Below are 19,651 nucleotides of genomic sequence, written 5' to 3' on the forward strand. Positions count from 1 at the left end.
CAGGCTGGACTACTGAAACAGCCTCTTCCTTAATCTGCCTCTTCCCTCCCTCCGAACTCTTCAACTAATCCAGAATAGGACTGCAAGACCTATCCTTGGCCTCAAGCCCAGTGACCGCATCTCTCAGCACTAAAATCTCTCCATTGGCTCTCTGTGGTTGCATGGATCAAATTCAATACCTTCTAAATCATCCAGAAGATTTTCTGGGGCCTGGGACCTCATTACATCCAACTCTGCTAGAGTCATTCAGTCCTCTAGCTCCAACTCTCTGCAGATCAGACATTTCTCCAAGCAGAGAATGGGGGCGGGGGTAGATATCTCCGTTCAGCAGCAGCCTCCCTGTGGAACGGCCTCTCTCCTCCTCTGCAACTGAAGCCAAATCTCTAAGTTCCAGAAGCTTCTCAAGACCTTCCTTTTCTCCTACTTCCCTCTCCCCCTCCCCTGCTAGTCTCCACCTGCCGCTATGTTTGGTTGCCGTATCCCTTATGAGCCTTACTGGGGCCAGGCTCTCCTTTAACCAGCTTTCCCTCTCCCTCCCTCCCCCCTTCTTTACCAGCATTTTTCCTCAGCCCCCCCTGACTACTCTACTGAGTCTGGACTACCCCCTTCCTTTGCACTAGTTGGCCCCCCCATCCCTAGTTCCCCGAGTGCTCGCCCTTCTGGGCATCCCTCAGCACTTGGCCAGCCCCTGGGCCCCCCTCCCTCCAGCACATGTCACTCTTCCCCTCTCCCATTCCATCCCCCGTGATCTGTCCCCTCCCCCGACACTTCCTGTTACTGCACTTGCGAGATCCAAATGTCACAAGGTCTAGTAGGACCGTTATTGGTATTTTCTCTTCTGCCCCTCACGCCCCACCTCCCTTTTCTGTCATGTAGCACCTGGAAACTCTTTTTGCTGTACAGGCACCATCCACATTTTCAATAAGAACATTTTTAAAAAATGGATTAGTTAAATTATTAGTACATCATTCAATAGAATCATACGTCACCATGTGCTGTTAGTAATCAGGATAGACTTGAAACACAACTTGTCATTTTTTATGAAAATTATTTAGAAATGAGTGGTAGCATTATCAAAGCATCTCTCCTTCATACAAGTTAACATAGGTTGCTTTTACAATGTAATAAGCACACACAATAATTTTCTTTATATTAACGAATTGTTTATGTGTCCTTTAAAACAGAGAAGGAAGTATTTTGAATTGAGGACCACAGATATTAGAAGACCGCAAGCTGTCTAGAAAAGCCAGCCAGGTTCAGTAAACAAGCTGCTGGTCTCATTTCTTGATTTATCATTTTAAATAAAACATAATATTGAGATTAAAAACAGTCCGTTTGTGGTTTATCGTGGGAGGATTATTAGATCAGTGATATTTCTCTGTAAATTAATCAAACTCTAGAGATGTAAATATCTTCCACAGATACAGGTCATTACAGGCTTGACAGGATGACAAAGGGCAGTGAAGTGTATTCCCAAAAGCAGCCTTACTCCTGCATTATCATTCCTAAGGTCTAACTTGACCATCCAGTCATTATTAAGCAGGAAAGCCCTTAAGTGGTAGACCCCCACATTTTGGAAATTATATTATAAAAGGAAACGGCCTAGAGAGCATACGTTTATCACTGTTCATCTATCTTCATCTTTTTCAATAGGAAAAAGGAATGCATGAACACTGGTTTGGCTCCCAATGCACGTGGTCTGATCAAGCCCTTTTCTGCAAGCTTTATTAACACACTTTACAGAGCTTGCAGTTGGACAGAATCACACTATAGCCATATGAAAGTAATAAAATGCAATAATAAGAATTTCCATATTCCAATCTGCTCGCTTCTCGGAAAATATTGTGTATAAGCTTCAAAGTAACTAGTACTCTTGTTCAGAGGAGAATTGCCTAGCATTTTGGTGCTGCACTGCCCCAGGGCAAGACTAAGAATGATATGTTTAGGATATTTATGCTTTGTGAAAGATAGTGAAGTAAAGAATCTGGGTAAGGCTCTCGTAACCAGGATTAATCTCTGTCAGAGGGACTCCCAGGATGTTACCCCTTGTTTTTTTGAATAATTTAAGTTACTTCGGGTTTCACTATAAGTTACTAGGGGATTCCAGACGTGGACTCCTTGCTCACTATTCTTAGAGAGGCACAGCTCCACCCTACTGACGAGGTCCAACTAGACAAACACGTGTCTGGGGTTGCTGTTGGTACTTTTGTTCAGAGGAGATTTGCCTAGCATTTTGGTGCTGTCCTGCCCCAGGATAGGACAAAGACTGATATGTTTTGGATATTTCTCCTCCATAAAAGATGGTGAGCTAAATAATCTGGGTAAGGCTCTCATATCTGGGACTAATGTCCGGTAGATGGACTCCCAGCACCCCCCTTATTTTTTGCGTAAGCTTCAACACGAGTCAGCCAGCTCAGTGTCTCCTAACTTAATACTTAGGTTGCATCGCTCCCTTACCGCAATAGCCTTTTATTTGGGGACTCAAAGCTCCTTCCCGTATCCCAGCCAAGGGGTTTGAGAGCTGCCCGGCTGGCTCATGTTGAAGCTAATACCAATGTTTGCCCAGAAGCAGGCAGATTTGAATATGGAAATAGAGGAAGTACAAATTAAACAGCAGCATCGTGTTCATGTGATTTAACAATATCATCACAATGGACTTTTTATGTGAAACGGGAGAAACATACACATTTGAGTGAGCAGCAAAATGCAAAATTGAGAAGTATGGAGGAATTGAATATCGTACTGAATACAAAAAGGGATTTCATTGAATTGTCCAAAGAGCTGCAAAAGAAAAAACAAAGTTCTTCCCAAACTGTTCCAGAAGCATTGTTTAGATCGAAGTTGGTGGAAAACCCTTTTCTGTCCTGATAAAGGACTAAAGAGAAGATTATGGGGGTTCTCTATGGATTGAGCAGACATTCTACAAATAGGCTGAAACAGTGTCAACATTTTGTTTTGTTAAAAAAAAATACATTGAACTACAATATGATTGTGGTCTAAGATGTGACACATTGATCAAACAATTTCACATGCTTTTTGTGTTTGTCAGCTAGGGTTTGGCAATATACACTACTGAGGTGATTGTCCTACTTAAATGGCCATCCATGAGTCATGCTGTCTTTTTTAATCTAGACCTATGCATTGTCTTGTCAGTGTGAATTTGCCAAATGTAATGGAGTAATAGATTACAGAAAATGTTCATTTTGGCTCACTTTACAAACCCAATCACCAAGCTTCTGATAAGCATAACATGTATAAAGCAACAAATTGTTTTTACGAGGTGTGATGCACATTTGTGGCATTATAAGTACACGTTTTTTTATTTTAATTATGCAAGCTAATACAATCTATTTTTGTATATTAGTGGTTGAGGTAATCCGAATCAAATTGTTTGTTGGTTGAAAAAGTATGGTGTAAGAGGAAGATTGAAACTGAACTAAGTAAGTGTGTCTCTATTCGGTGCTGTATTTAGGCTAGTTAAATCCTGGTAGAGGGCGACACTGACCCGAGCCTCACCTTTTGTAGGATAAAATGGTTTGTCCAAAGTTTGGTGAAAAGCAGATTATGCATTCTCCATATTATTAATAAAACGCCCTCTATTTGTAAATGTCTTGCTTAGCACACATTCTGATATTATTCTGGCCTCTTGCTGCATGTTTCCCAAAGGGAGGAGAGGTCAAATTTTGCTGAAGGGGGGTCCAAAAAAGGCTTGTCTTCCGCTCATCCATCCTAAGAAGCTAGTTTGTCCCCACAAAGGCGATAACCAGCCAAATGAGTTAGATGTCTGCACCCATTGACAGCTGCATGGTCCTAAGTGATTCCCTTAAGAGAGGGAACCATCTCATAATTTAAAATTATAGACCAAACGCACCACAACATTTAAATGTTTTTACCAACCCACATAGAAGGGCGTAATCCAGTCCCATCTATGGATTTTTGCCCATACATCCAGGAAGTTGGAAAAATCCAAGTAAAAAAAACAACCTACTCCAATCTCAAAATCAATTTCATAGTGGAACACTTGACCTTCATTAATCTTCTGGGTTAACAATTCAAAAATACATCCAGAAATGTGGCAATATGCTGGTATGGCTGCCAATCCTAGATAGTCTGAGGAAAGAAATTAGCCACCCATAAAACAGGGTTTTGTGCATCACCCTCTCTCTAAATTTATTTCCCTTAGGGCAATAGGGCCATGTCTACCATTCTGCAAAGATGGAAAACTTACAATGTAGGTTGCAGAGTGATTTCTCAATAATTTGCTCATTGAAATATGAGTGAAGATGGGAAAATCTACCTACAGCATCATTGGTGCCTGCAGATTATTATAAGAAGAGGTCCTATAGTGTAGCAAACTCCTGTCCAGGCGGTCGGCTGAAGATGGCACTGAAATAGAAGAGGAGCTCTGGTGTTACCATTTATTCCTTCGATCTCCATAGCTTGTCATGGAAATCCCAGAACAAACAGAGGGTTGGCTGAAGATCATGCACCAGATATAGTGCATTCTGCACAAGGCAGTTCCACTCAGCTCAAAATGGGTTCATTGCAATGGCAGAAAGGTTGCTTGGCTTCATCAAGCAGGAGAACTCTGACTTAAAACAATACAGACAAAGGGATGCCTGGTCGAGTGACTGCTGTGTCAAAGAGCAGGAGCACCAATGCTTGTGGACACAGCGGCTGAGGGATGGCGCTGTTGCATGGGTTGGCACCTCCTCCATGGCACAAGGGAATGAGTAGAGTAAGTCTCTCGCCTAACAAGGTTCCTCTACTCATGTGAGGCTGATAACAAAAAGGGACCTCACACAGGCACACCTCAGACCAGACCACCCCTATCAGGTACCTTACCACTCTCAGATTCATGGAGCATTGATGCAAACACACAGACATTTCTAGACAAGGCAAAACACTTCCTTTAGAGTCTAAAAGACACACATTAAAACACTCACGCAATTAACAATGTGGTAACCAGTGATTACATTGCATGGAAAAACAGAGACAATAAACAAAGGGGTACACATTAATTACAAACATAAAGAGGGTAAAAAAACAGTGCCAGGATGAAAGAATAACAACATAAAGGCAATACTATAGTATTAGAGGTTTGGGTTTAAGTGGACAAAAAAAGAGGAAAGACAGGTATAAGTGGATATGGGGGTTGGAGGTGTCCCCCTGTAAAGTGTATCAGGAAGGCAAAAGTAGGTAGAAAGTGATGTAGTAAAAAAGTGAACAGTTAGTGAAAAGACATTTAAAAAACCACAGAACCTGGATTCTGATTATGAAAAGGTCCACTAGATGACAGTCACAGACGACAGACACAGACTGCATGTAGATAATATGCGTGAAGTTAAAGGTATGTCATTATTTCTTCAGGTTGTTAATGTTTCGTTATAGGTATTTAGATGTAATGTCAGTGGTAAAATCACATAACCAGCAATGTTTACCAGTCAAAGAGAATAATTACCATGATGCTGTGTGGTAAATAAGAAAAGGAGGAATTCTACCACCGAGCAGGTTTATGAAAAATGTATTTTCTTTGATGTTTTAGTGTTGACCCGGTTGGTCGGCAATAATGAAGACCAACACATTACTCAAGTTTTTGTAGTGCTCAGTTGCAATTCTCGTACTATGCCCAGGAAGCTGGTTAGACACATGGCTTCCCTATCTCAGATATGAAGAATAGAATACAAGTCATGCGGTGACCAAGTGTTCCTCCGTATATGGAAACATCTGTTTACAGGTGCATGAGTGAAGCTTAACTTCATATTTGCAAGATTGGAATAATTTTGAAAAACACATTGCATATTCAGGAGCTTTGCTGTTTGTAACAAAAGGAGTTTATAATATATTGCCCACATCCTCACAGCCCCGCCCCACATTGCCCAATTAGCCTTAACATACAATTACACTTGATCTTGCTTTGCAAATATCCATATACAATTTGGTCAGTGTAGCTTAACAGAAATCACATTGAGCAGAACATTTGAAATGTTTTGTGTGGTGTTGGAAAGGGACAATTACATAATCTAGTAGGTCCATCGGTAGGTGTGTTATGAGTGCACAGAGGTAAGTCACCAATTGTGTCAATATCTATTCAAATCTTCGAAATTTTGAAAAATATAGTTGGTGTAAAAAGGATTCTCAACATATGTGAAAGAAAATCGGTTAGAGAAGCAAGGAGTTAGAGGAATTTAATGTCCCCATATTGTTGTCACAAACCTGCTGTTCTGCCTACCAGGAGGTGTGCCCGAGGGCCCTTTGGGATTCAGTGTTCATTCTCAAGCACCCCTGAACTCATCGAGAACCCTGGTGTAGGTCTACAAACTGTTTTAGGATCACACAATTCACTCCCAATAAATCATGTATTCTTATTTCATCAAACCATGCCTACTCTACACTAGGGAGGATGAAGTTTGGGTCAGTGAAATCTCCTCTGAACTTCAAAGCCAGGATTGTATGAATGACTACATACGTATTTAATTATCTATTTGGTACTTTCATCTAATCATTATTCGGGCACTTGAGGCTACACTTGGCATACTATAACAGCATCTGAACATGTGTGCTTATACCTTACCAAATCGTGACTATGGTAGGAATACGGTTATATTATTGAGGAATTTCCTCTTCAATAGAGATGGCACATTAATAGAGTGAGAAAGGTAAAATATGTCCTTTTGCTTTGCAATGCTATATTTTAATAATGATAATAGTTACAAAAGTAGATTATTTTAGTTCGTTTTTAAAATAAGAGAAATCAATTTTAAACTGATTCTCATGGTGTCCCAAGTATGGGCCAACACTGCATCAGAAAACAGTACTAATACATTAATGTCCATATATTTATATAATTACCAGAAAATAAAATAACCCTTCACCACTTGCTGTTAAATATAGTTAAACATGTAGTTAGTTATATGTGTATAACACAAGTATAAGCACTGCTTTCTCTCCACCGGCCACTACCCTCCCCCCCTACTGTAATCATGGGTGTTCATTTAAAAGAAAATGATTCAAGCAACTGTAGGCGCAAAAAAGAAAATCATTTACCCCAAACATAACAAATTGTGATAGTATCCTAACAACAAACGATTTCTATGCAAGTTCCAGGTTTTGCAAAGCTGCATGTCCAGATACAAAACCGTGTGCTTTGCCTCCTTTCAAAATATTCACACCATTCCTTTAGGCCTTATTAAAACAGTTCAGTACATTACGTTTCATCAGCCCAGCTGTGCACAGTATTGTTTATATTTCGACTTTCTGAACCATTATATTTCGAGCACACACTGCACTCCAGCCTTCCTTATTAAAAAGGTATACAAAGCATATATCACTTCTCTTCAAAAGGTGAAAGACTAATAAGGGCATGCCACATTGTGAAGAGACCGGTCATGCCTATTTGGAACCCTGGGGGGTAAAGCAACGACATGCCTTCCCTTCACCCAGAATAAAGCGGTGCACGCTAGGAATCGGGCACTAGACCCATTGCACTTACAAAGCTCTGGTTGTCAGGCAGCATAACAATGATCTGTGCATTGTGGTCCCAGATCATTCGCCAGAAGTCCTTCGTAGTATGTGGGAGTGGATGCTGCGTTATGATGAACTCGTTGCTCCTGTAGTAACCCTTTAAAATAAAAATAAAAACCAGTATAGTTGATGTGTGTGATACGTACGTACAGAAAGCATATATCTTAAGGCACATACGAGACATCATTTTACATACATTTTCTATTAATATGTACAACTTGCACATTACTGGAAGGTTTACATGTTAATTGCTGTCCTTTGTTTACATTTTTAATTATCCACTGTTCTAATGTTGCCCTCGATATCATTAAATGTACTTGGTGTTCTTTAAAGCGCCATATGCATACAGGATGATTCCCACTGAAAGGAGTAAGGGAGAGGGGATGAGCGGTCTATAGAGGAGTAAAATGTACTCACTATAAAAAAAAATGTCCACGATATTAACAGGGCGAATTGATTCCATTTTAGTTGAAAACATGATTTTAGGTAACTATAATAAAAATTAAAAAAAACAGGTTAAGTGTGGATTGGGTCGTTCTGGTTGGTGCATGCATGAAGGACCATCAGTCTCGTAAGGCCCCCGGAATATGAGAGTTTTAGAGACATGAAGGTTTTTAGGAGTAGATGCCATTCACATTTTGGCACTGCAGATGACATTTTGTGACCCCAGACCTCATTCCATACATACTCTTGTTTCAACCAACGACGTTTAATGTGTAAAGTGTCTTTTTATTGCGCGAAAGAATTGTCCTGTGTAGGGTTTCTTTTTCATTATTAAATTTTTTAAAAATATTTTATTGTTCATTTATAACGCGATTAATACCAGCGAGTGGTTTCTAAGCACGACATTATGATTCAAACCTGTGTTGCACTGCGCTGTCTTGCTTCCAAGACAGACATGTCTTCCAAGACAATATAGCCGGTCCGATAGCACAGCGAGTAGAGCGCTCGCTTTGACATCTGTGCAGAACCTGCTGATGCAGGTTTGAATCCTGGCAGTGCCAAACTCAGCCTTTCATCCTTCTGAGGTCCATAAATGAGCACCACAGACCGTGGGTAATAATAAGCAGCGCTCAGATACCTGAGGGTTCGCAGCGCTATATAAATGCTAAATTATTATTATTTATGTTGCCCCTGAGCTACCTTTCTTCCCCCTATCATTGATTGTGCATCCACCATCATGTAAATAGGTCTTTGGGGTTTTGAAAGTTAATGCAATGTACCATCTCAGCATGTAATTTTCGGTTTGTCCAAAAAAATGTATCAAATCTTGTATTGTGTGTGACATTTCGAGAAGAAACCACAGCTGCTGCTTTTATATAGGCATCATATCTTTCACGTATAGCTACAGCAGTGACCTTTTGCCTCTTCGTGACCTCTCCAATTCGTTTCCGGGCATCAATCAGGGCTGCCCCTCAGATGCATTACTTGCCTCTGCAGAACATGCTTTTTTTAATGACCAGCCATCATTTTACTTTACAAAACACTTTTTAATACAGAGACAGGTTGGGAGAACACGATTTGCCCAACTGATAATTAGCCACATTTTGATGCCACATTCATAATCATATGGGATCCTCATAAATTAATTAATGTGACGAAAGTAAAGTGTACATAAAAGACAAAGGCACGTGTGGAGAAAAGAAGCAATGTGCACATTTAAATCCAAATGGGGTGAGCAACTCCATATGGTGAGCAAGAACATTTCAACCCAACTACAAAATTATAATTTGCAAGAAAGTAAAATCACCCATCGCCAGAACATACATTGTCTGCATGGTCTCCTCCACACCATCCATTCATCAAGCTGCTGGCAAAAGTGCATAATGCGACTTTATAACTGGTCTTCTACCATAATTTATGATCAGCACTGTTAGGAAAGATTTCTGTTTTAGCAACTTTCCCGCCATATTGCTATCCCCCCCCCATCCTAAAATGTTTTCATTTGCTTTTTGAACCTGTCCTGACTTTTTACAGGGAAGTGAAACCTTCAGCTTCACTCCCCTGACACTTTGCTCCTTTTGTTTAGGGGAAACAGCTCAGTCCGTCAGACAATCAGTACTCAGAAACTATGTTTCCCCTTTTGTCTTTTTACCTTTTTGGTAACTTTTTAACAGTGCACACAGCATGTTATAAGGTAGTGCAGTGGGGATACTTTTGTGTTACACTAGTCTTTCACCTTTGGGATTGTTGGTTTATTTTATATGTGCCTAAAGACAAGCTGGTAGCATCAATTGCTTTTTTACAATGTTCACATTTGTGTTTATCGCGTACAGCTACTGAAAGTGGTTAGTGCCCTAAAATCGGCACACAATGAGATTTTCGATTCTTTGACCATATTGTTGTTTGGCCTTCTTACTGCCTTGCCAGGTCAGGAAATCTCTTAAAGTCATGCAATTGCCCCGGAAAGCTGATGCTTTTGGGGTCTAGTGATGTCTGTGTGTGTGTGTGGCCCAGGAAGGGGGTCCGACTGTCTGGTCCCATTCAACATCCATGGTGCCCAAAGGTCTAGGGGTGTAACATGAGTAAAACCCATTGTGGTCCCTGATTGGACCACTGCTGGCTATTTGAATGGTGCAGAGCCTTACCATACCCTTGGTCGACTTGGACTTGCTTCCAGGAATAATCTTGCATCAGAAGAGGACTCCTGCAGACATTTCTTTAGATCAGCAGTCGAGCCAAGTGTCCAGAGTACGATAACAGCTGACTGAAGATCTGTGGATGACTCCCAAAGAGGCCCAGATTCCCTCTTCCTGCATTTGGCATTGGTGAAGCCCTGCTGAACTACCTGATCTGGTGGGATCAACCAGACTCAATGCATTCTCGAGGATACAGCCGTCCTGAGTCTTTGGAAGTATCCCTGGACCACCTGGTGGACTAACCATCTATCCAGCGGGCTACCACGCAAGAAAAGTTGCCGGAACTTCGGTAGCCACCAGCTTGTGGGGTAAATTGCCTTCCTGATGAATTTTGGCCTCCCAACTTCAAGGAATCCTGCAATGGAAGGTCTTCAACCATGACTAGAATGTCGTCTGTGTGTGTGGTGGGCGTTGCTGGAACTCCCCATCCCGGTTAAGTGTCCTTAAGAGGTCTGCATCAGTGCCTTCTGCATTTCAGATTCGCCAAGGGTTGCACTTTGCTCCTGGAACGTACTGGGATAATCCTTTCACACGCAGCTCCTGGGCACCTCTCACTAGAACCAACAGCAGGAAAACCTCCCTCTCCAGCGACTCTGAGTCGGCACATCTTGTCCTCTGGGAAAATCAGAATCAGGGGGGTAGCTAAATGCATAGCATTTGTTTCCCCCCGTTATCCTTAGAATAAAATGTGGTTATTCCATATCATTTCTTTTTGATCATCATGTCTAAAAGCAGCTGTACCGGAAAGATAGGAACATTATTTTACTTAATAGTAACTTTGCTGAATATCTTCTCTGGAACATTTCACCAACACAAGAACTCTTCCTACACCAACATCTTTTTCTCAGAAGAAGCTTTGTGACTCTTCAGAGGGATTGGACTTTTAGGGTATATTTCTTTGAACTACTTTCCATTCTACCGCATCACTACTTACCTTCCTTTTCGTTGAATTTGTCATTGAATACATTCTGTGGAGGATCACAAGAAGGACACAGATTCAGTGAAGACATTTTTACCATATAGTTTAAAGTAAAATAAGGCCTACATTTCCCTAGGTCTATGAGGCATTCCCTACCTATTTTACTAAGGTGCTCGTCAGCCAGAGTGAATGTCCAAAACAAGTCCATCCACTGTCCAAATCTAACCTATCAGACCCTACCACTAATATAACTGAGGCCAGGAGAATGACTCCCTTCTGCTGGGTGCTGTGTTTCTTCACAGGTGTTTTCTTGATAATTTTGTTTTACTTAATAGACCATATGGAAATAGTTTCTACTTATCCTTTGGACTAAGTTCTGCAATTCTTTTAGGGGACATAAACTTCCTTGTCCTCTTCCTTGGAGATTATCTTTGTTCTGCTCAAATACCTTCTCTCGCTCTTGTAGGACCCTAGACCTCCTTGTATATGGTTATCCTTTCTGGTAAATTGGTTGCTCCACTCCCAATTATAGTTCAACTCTTCCTAAGCTGCTCTTTCATGTATGATATTTATCGTCCTGACCCCGGCAAACGTCTCTTTGGTTTCTGTTCTTTCTTATCTTCGGATATGGGTTGGCCTTTCCTTTTTCCCAAAGCAATAAGATTCCAAATCTATTTCTCTCCCACTCTATCGTTTGTGTGTTTCTCTTTATCTCAATATAGTTTGAATTCAGCTGCTTATTTCCACTTATTTTCTCCATTAGTACTGGGACGAGTTGAACTCCCTTTAAATTTTGTGGTATTCCCATCCCTGTATAACCTGTTTTCAGGAGTAACGTTGCTAGCACCTGTAGGACTTTGGACTCTCTCTCAGCGTCTTTGTAGCTCTATGGTTCACTTTATGCAAGGTCTGTTTCATATGCGCCCCGCTCTCACCTTGTGGATAGAACGGTAGGCTGGACTCACTTTGGGAGTTGCTCCCTCCAGCTGATGGTGTCGACATTGTTGTGCGGTCCAGCTGCCCATCACTATTGCTGTGTGGTCATGCCACCACAAACTCTCAGTTCCAAATTGTTTGGATTTCGTCTGTTCTCGCACACAGGTGTTTCTTGTTCCATGATGGTGCTGCACAGGCTCTACGTTCTGCGACAGTTGCATACAGGGGACTTTCCCTGGTATTTTAGGGTTTCCGTCCCTCTATTGGCTTTCTGCATCCTCTCGCTGGTTCTTTGGCTTTTATCATCCTGTTAGGCAGAATCATGTGCAGTACCCTTTGGGAACATTACCCACAATTAAGACTACAAGTGTCAGTACAATTTCACCTTCCGTACAAGCCTGTACTACACAATAATGTGGTAGCAGTGGCTGAGCAGCCAGACCTATTTCAAGAGTAAAGTGAGCAGTACAACAGGTTACACAAAGGACTAGCAAATACAGTGATTCAAACAAACACTTACTCAAGGTTTCTTGGTAAAAGAATATACATTTATTTAGCACATTCTTGGGAATTCTCCCTAACACATCCCTTTTCAGCATCCTCGGCACAGTACATTGGAGACTCTGATTTAAAAGGATATACTCAGTTTCTTGATATTGATAATATAGGTTCACCTTATCTTCATGAAACGGATAACGTTTTGGTGTATTAGGTAAGTCCAAATAAGCCATCAGTTGGAGGGCATCAGGGAGTTCCTCACAGAAATGGGAGTTTTTTTCCCCCAAAGAGGGAATCTCTCCCAATTAGGTCCCACTTGCCTCGACTCGTAGGGAAGGTCTTGCTGAAAGGGCTCGCCTCCCTAGCCTCAAAGAGGGGCTCCCCTTTGGGAAGAAGGGACAAATTCCCTCAATTTGTCACAATTTCGAACAATCTATGGTGACTGTATATATGTTTATAATTGAGTGTTGTGTAATATCACCTGTTTGTTTCATTCTCTTGTGTGTGTTTTGGGCCTATAATACATACTATATTTGTACTTGCCTATCTAAATTGAATGATTGTGTGCTTTAATGCGTGGACTCAATGAGGACCCCTGGCTCTACTCACAGTCTCCTGAACATAGGGAACAAGTTACTTACCTGTAACTGTTGTTCTCCAGCATGGGTCTGGCATGGATTCACATGCTCATGAATATTCCCCGTCGTCAGGCTGGGAATCCTCGGTAAAGAGAAAAAAAAAAAAAAAAAAACAGTATCAGTTTCGTTTCTGATCTGTCTTTCGTAGTAATAACCAATCACTGGTCTCTGCGTCATACTGACCACAGCCAATGACTGCCCTCTACCTAAGCACCGCCTCTGGCAGCCATCTTCAGATTTGGAAGCACGTGAAGTGGCAGTATGACCAAGTGAAGAGCCGCAGAGGGGTAGGCGGGAGGGTTCGCATGCGAATCCATGCCAGACCCATGCTGGAGAACAACAGTTACAGGTAAGTAACTTGTTCCTTCTCCAGCATGGGGTCTGGCATGGATTCACATGCTCATGAATAAAGAATACATAGCAGTACACACATGCACAACCACGGGAGGTGGCAAAGGCTCAACATTAAGCATTACATCAAACTCAACATCAAGCAATCTTACCTCCTCACCAGGCTCACCTCAGGCGAACAGGTTGCGCAGCACTGCTTGGCCGACCCTGGACTCCTCCCTGGAATCCCGATCGACGCAGTAGAATTTCGTGAAGGTGTGCGTCGACCTCCACGTAGCAGCCCTGCATATGTCCAGCAGGGGCACACCAGAAAGGAACGCCGTGGTAGCTGCGATCACTCTGGTGGAATGGGCTCTCGGACGGCCAGGCAGCGGTCGGTTTGCCAACCGATGACAGTACATGATACAGCCGGAGAGCCATCTGGAAATGGAAGCCTTCGAGAGAGCCTTCCCCTGATTGACAGGTCCAAAGTTCACAAAGAGTTGTGACGTCTTCCGAAAACACTTCGTGCGGTCCACGTAGAACTTCAGCGCTCTAGCCACATCCAGCGAGTGCAAAGTCCTCTCAGCCGGCGACGAAGGCGACGGGAAGAACACAGGCAACACCAAGGGTTCGTTGAGATGGAAGTCCGACGGTACCTTGGGCATGAAGGAGGGGTGCGTCCTGAGCACTACCCTCGTGTCGTGAAAAGTCAAGTACGGGGCCTTGCAGGAAAGGGCCTGGATCTCTCCCACCCGTCGTGCGGAGGTGATGGCCACGACAGAAAATTCAACGGGGCCGAGTGCAGAGGCTCGAACGGAGGTCCCATGAGCTTGGTCAGCACCACGTTGAGCTCCCACGCCGGGGCCGGCGCCTTCACCGGCGGGAACGATCTGAACAGTCCCTTCATGAACTCTTTCACCAGACGATGAGACCACAAGGACGTCCGGCCCGTGGTTCTGGTGTATCGGGAGATCGCAGCAAGATGAATCTTGATGGACGCGTGTGCCAGTCCAGCTTTGGCCAGCGTCAGCAGGTACGGCAGTACCTGGGGAGCCGTAATCCGTAGAGGGTTAATCTGTGCGTGGCACCAGACAGAGAAACTCTTCCATTTGTGTCCGTAGCATTTAAGAGTCGAGGACGCCCTGGCCTTTGCAAGAACCTCTCTGCAGTCGGCCGGTATGTCGTATCCTCCAAACTCTAGCGCTGCAGGAGCCAGGCCTGCAAGTTCAGCGATTTCGAGTCGTGGTGGAGGATGGCACCTCCTTCCCTGGAGAGTAGATCCGCGTCCACCGGCAGCTTGATTGGCGGGGACGCTGACAAGTCCAGAAGGTCCGGGAACCATATCTGCCTCGGCCATGCAGGTGCGACGAGGATCATCCTGCACCGTGACCTCTTGAGCTGGTTGACAAGCCGGATTAGCAGTGGCAAAGGAGGGAACGCGTAGAGGAACAGGCCCTCCCAGGGGAACGAGAAGGCATCGCCCATGCTCCTCGCCTGGGGAAACCTGCTGGCGAACCTCCGGCACTTGGAGTTCGTCGCCGTCGCGAACAGGTCGATCTGGGGTGTGCCCCACCGTCGGAAGAGGCGATCCACTAGATCCTGCCGTAGTTCCCACTCGTGGCACGAGCGCAGCTCCCTGCTGAGTGAGTCGGCGATGGTGTTTTTTATCCCTGCCAGATGAAACGGCACCAGAAACATCCTTTGGGAGATGGCTCAATGCCACAGGTCCTGCGCCTCCTTGGACAGCGCTGGAGACCTGGTTCCGCCCTGTTTCCTGATGTAAAACATGGTGGTGGTGTTGTCGGTGAAGATCCTCACCACCTTGCCCTTGAGGGAAGGAAGGACCTGAGGGCCCAGAACACTGCACGGAGCTCCAGGACGTTGATATGGAGGAACTTCTCCGTCGGGAGCCAAAGGCCTCTCGCGTGCAGATTTTCGGTGTGCGCTCCCCACCCTTCCAGGGAGGCATCCGTGGTCACTGTCTCCTGGTGGTCTGGGGTCTGGAAGTCCATGCCCGCCGTCAGATGCGCGCGGTTGCCCCACCACCGGACTGCTCGGCGGAAACTCTCGTCGAGTGTGATCCTCTCCTCGAAGCCGCCCGTCGTTTGGATCCAGCGCGCGTCCAGGAACTCCTGCAACGGGCGCATCCGGAGCCTGCACATGGGAATGAGGTAGATGCAAGAAGACATCATTCCGCAGAGGGACTTGATGGACCTCACCTTGGCCGCGTCGGAAACCAACATCCGCTGTACCTTGCCCAGGATGGACCTGGTCCTTTCCTCCGACGGGGAGGCCAGAAGGGACACTGTGTCGAGCTTCGCTCCCAGAAACAGTGCGTTTTGCGCGGGTACCACTTGGGACTTGGCGTAGTTCACGGAGAATCCCAGGTCCGTGAGAAGTTGGACGGTCCTTGCCGTGTGCTCCACGGCGAGCTCCCTCGTCTTGGCTCGGATGAGCCAGTCGTCCAGGTAGGGGTAGATGTGGATCCCCTCGCGGCGCAGCTGCGCCGCCACCGGTGCAGGCACTTGGTGAATACCCTGGGTGCCGACCGTAGTCCGAAGGGGAGGGCTTTGAACTGGTAGTGACGCCCTTGGACCACAAACCTGAGGAATTTTCGGTGCCCCTTTAGGATGGGAATATGGAAGTAGGCATCCTCCAAATCCAACGACGACAGGAAGTCTCCTTCCTCCAGCTGCCCCAGGACGTGCTGGAGGGTGACCATCCGGAACTTCTGCGCCTTGATGAACTTGTTCAGACGTCGCAGGTCTAGGATGGGGCGCCATCCTCCCGTCTTCTTCTTCACGAGGAAGTATCTCGAGTAAACTCCGGAGCCCCGAAGCCTCTTTGGGACGAGTTCGATGACGCCCTTCCTGAGCATCGCCTTTACCTCCAGGAGAAGCTGAGGGACGTGAAGCTCTTTCCTGGCCACGGGGGGACGCGCGGGCACCTTCTTTGAAACTCGAGCGCGTGGCCCCGGGCTAAGGCATCCAGCACCCAACGGTCGGTGGAGATGGACTCCCACACGCTGACGAAGCTCGCCAGCCGGCCTCCCACCGGGGTGCTTCGGTGGGGGCCCGACCCCACGGCCGGTTCAATCCTGTTTCGACGAGGCTTTGCCGCCTTGACCTCCTTGGCGACGACGGCGGGGTCCGCCAGACCTGCCTCGTCCTCTGTAGGCCTCCTGAGACGACGAGCGGGCCGCTTGACGGTAGGTGGAGAAACCGCCGCCGGAAACTTTGGAGGCGCCCTTGCCTCCGCTGCTCCGAAAGGGCGTCCGTCGTTGCTGCAGAACCCCAAGGGCCCGGGCCGTCTCAGTGTCCGCTTTAATGGCCTGAAGGGAATCGTCCACTGTTTTCCCAAACAGGTTGTTCCCATCGAACGGCATGTCCAGGACTCTGGTCTGTACGTCTTGACGGAAGTCCGTAGCCTTGAGCCATCCACGCCGCCTAAGGCACACGCCGTTGCCCAACTGGCGAAACCCAGTGTCGGCGATGTCCGTCGCAATAGTGATGGCGTGGTCCGACGCCACCTCGCCTTCCTGCAGGATCTCCAGGGCATCCGCCCTCTTGTCGTCCGGTAGGAAGTCCAGCAGGGGAGCCAGTTTGTACCATAGCTCCCTGTCGTAACGGGCCACGATAGCCAAGGCGTTGGCCGCTTTAATCGTCGTCGCTGCAGATGAGATGACCCTGCGCCCCATAGCGTCCAATTTCTTTCCCTCGCCGTCCGGTGGGGAAGTCGATGTGGAGGCCGCACCCCCCCCCGCTTTCTTCCTGGCCGCCGCGGAGACGACGGAGTCCGGGGTAGGCTGCGCCCGGAGGCACAGGGGGGCCGCGTCCGGGACCCGGTACTTCTTCTCGTACCGGTCTCTTCTAGCTGGCGTCGTGGAAGGGTTCTTGAGGAGGGCGAGGCCCTCATCCCAAATGTCGTCCAGTAGCGGCACCGCGAGGACCGTCTTCCTCTTGGCCTCGCGCCGTTGATAAAGGAATCCTTCCTTTTTCTTCTCCTCAGGGCAGAGTTGGAAAAGCTCGGATGCCCTGGCGATCATGGAGTGGAACGATCCAATCTCGTCGGGCGGAGAAGCCCTGGTGGGAGGTGATGACGGTAGATCCTCGTCGTATACCTCGTCGTCCGTACCCGTCGCTGCCGTGTCAGTCCCCGTATCATCCCCTCGGGTGGACGGGGAGGAGGGCTGGACGGGGCGCGACGGCTGAAAAGGAGGTGGAGGGTGAATCCTTCTTTTCTTGGGCGGGGGAGCACCAGAAGGTCCCGGTTCAGGATCCCCCGACGGGAGAGGTTCCTCCGTCGGCAACGGTAGTCTCGTCCTTATCTCTGAACATAAGGACTGTATAGCCAACAAAATGGCCGCCGAGTTGTCTTGCGGCACTGGCAGAGGGGAATCCGACGGGCGATCAGGGGCCCCGTCGGCACCCTCGACGATGTCGTCGTCACCTGCGTCGGGATCCATCCCGACGGGCCGGTCTTCTTCCACGCCAAGGCCGTGGCTTAAGACCTCAATCAGCTCTTCCTCTGAGGTTGAGGCCGAATCTACGACGACGCCCTGCCCCCCCTTTTTCTTCCCCGCCGGGGGTTTCACGGGGGTCCTATCGATGGGCACAAAAGAGGACTCCCTCCGAGGTGGCAGGGAGACTCTGAGCCCCGAGGTCGCCACCACTGGTGTTGCCTCCACAGGCTGAGCCAGGGCCGCCACGACAGTATCGATAGAGGGCTTGGCCGGATGGATTAAGGCCTTCACCACCTTAAGTGCGCTCACCGCCTTATCCTTGAGGGGGGGGACACTGCCTCGCTCCCCCTCCGATGGGGCCTTCGAGCTCGACCGGGGCCTCTCCAGGAGCTTCGCCGGGTGCTCGCCCTTCCTCTTACCCGACCCAGAGCGTTGGCTCGTGGCTGACGGTGCCGGGGAGGGTGCGCCCTGCCTGGCGCCCGTAGAGCCCGACCGTTCGGCGCTCCCGGTGCCAGCGGACTCGCGGTGCTTGGCCTTGTGTTGGACCCCCGTCGCGGGGGCGTCCTCAAAGGTCTTAGAAGACCGCTCGGATTTCTTCCTCTTCTTCTCGCCTGACGGGCTCTTCCCTTCCAGCCAGTTGGCGAGACGTTGATGGCAGTCCTTCATGGTCCGCTCTGACATGTTGCCGCAAAACGCACAGTCCTTCTCCACGTGCGTCTTGTCCTCATGTAAGCAGTAGAGACAAAAGGAGTGTTCGTCCTCCTTAAAGACGTTCTGCAGCTGGCATCCAGGGCAGATCCTGAACAGCTTTCCGGGCGTCGAGCTTACCTTCTCCTGGGCCATGTCCGGGCCTGAGAAACTTCTGGAGTCCTCCAAAAGCGTAGCTCGACGAAATCTTCACCCTTGAGGGGCGCAGACGAATCCGACACGGGTCCCCGTTGATCGGATGGAGAGTCGGTGGAGCTTGAGGCTCTTTTGACCGAAAAAAACGAAGTTTTTGAGAAAAAACGTGAAAAAATAGCACTAACGCTCGAGAGCAATAGCACGAGGATCCCAACACATGAACATGCGGTAAAAATCTGAAGATGGCTGCCAGAGGCGGTGCTTAGGTAGAGGGCAGTCATTGGCTGTGGTCAGTATGAGGCAGAGACCAGTGATTGGTTATTACTACGAAAGGCAGATCAGAAACGAAACTGATACTGTTTTTTTTTTTCTTTTTTCTTTACCGAGGATTCCCAGCCTGACGACGGGGAATATTCATGAGCATGTGAATCCATGCCAGACCCCATGCTGGAGAACCTTAAATGCTCGCCTCTGCTACCTTGGTTTTGGCTAACCTCTCAGAGTACCCTTCTTCACTATAACCAGGGTGGCCTCCTAAAATCTGTCCACCAGGCCACATTCTAGAAATTCATTATAACAAGCACCACAATGCAGCATTGGAATTCCTGCCTTTCTGGCAAAATATTCGACAGTCTGCCTGGTACATCAGTTATAAACTTCCAGAAGGCAGTACTTTTTCTTTTGAGCATAAGACTACATAGGATGATTGGGCTAGCACTACAATTAACAATTAACATCCTGTAATTGCACCAGAAGTTTCATAAATCGTACTTGTTAGGCAAAGTTTGCATGCAGTACCCTCTGGGACCACTACACACAACTATGACTACAGGTGTAAGCAAAACCAACCTTTGGTAGA

General features: G+C 46.8%; 1 protein-coding gene across 2 annotated transcripts in view; it reads right to left on the reverse strand.

Moving 5' to 3' along the window:
* Positions 1-19,651, reverse strand: part of PTPRG (protein tyrosine phosphatase receptor type G) — a 1,528,043-nt gene that overhangs the window by 120,120 nt on the left and 1,388,272 nt on the right. For both annotated transcript variants that reach the window (XM_069643751.1, XM_069643750.1), the window contains one exon: positions 7,493-7,621. In XM_069643751.1, coding sequence (XP_069499852.1) covers positions 7,493-7,621 — 129 coding nt within the window. The remainder of the gene's footprint in view (positions 1-7,492; positions 7,622-19,651) is intronic.

Source organism: Ambystoma mexicanum, chromosome 2p, assembly GCF_040938575.1.
Source record: "Ambystoma mexicanum isolate Mex_15411 chromosome 2p, UKY_AmexF1_1, whole genome shotgun sequence".
Classification (NCBI taxonomy): Eukaryota; Metazoa; Chordata; class Amphibia; order Caudata; family Ambystomatidae; genus Ambystoma; species Ambystoma mexicanum.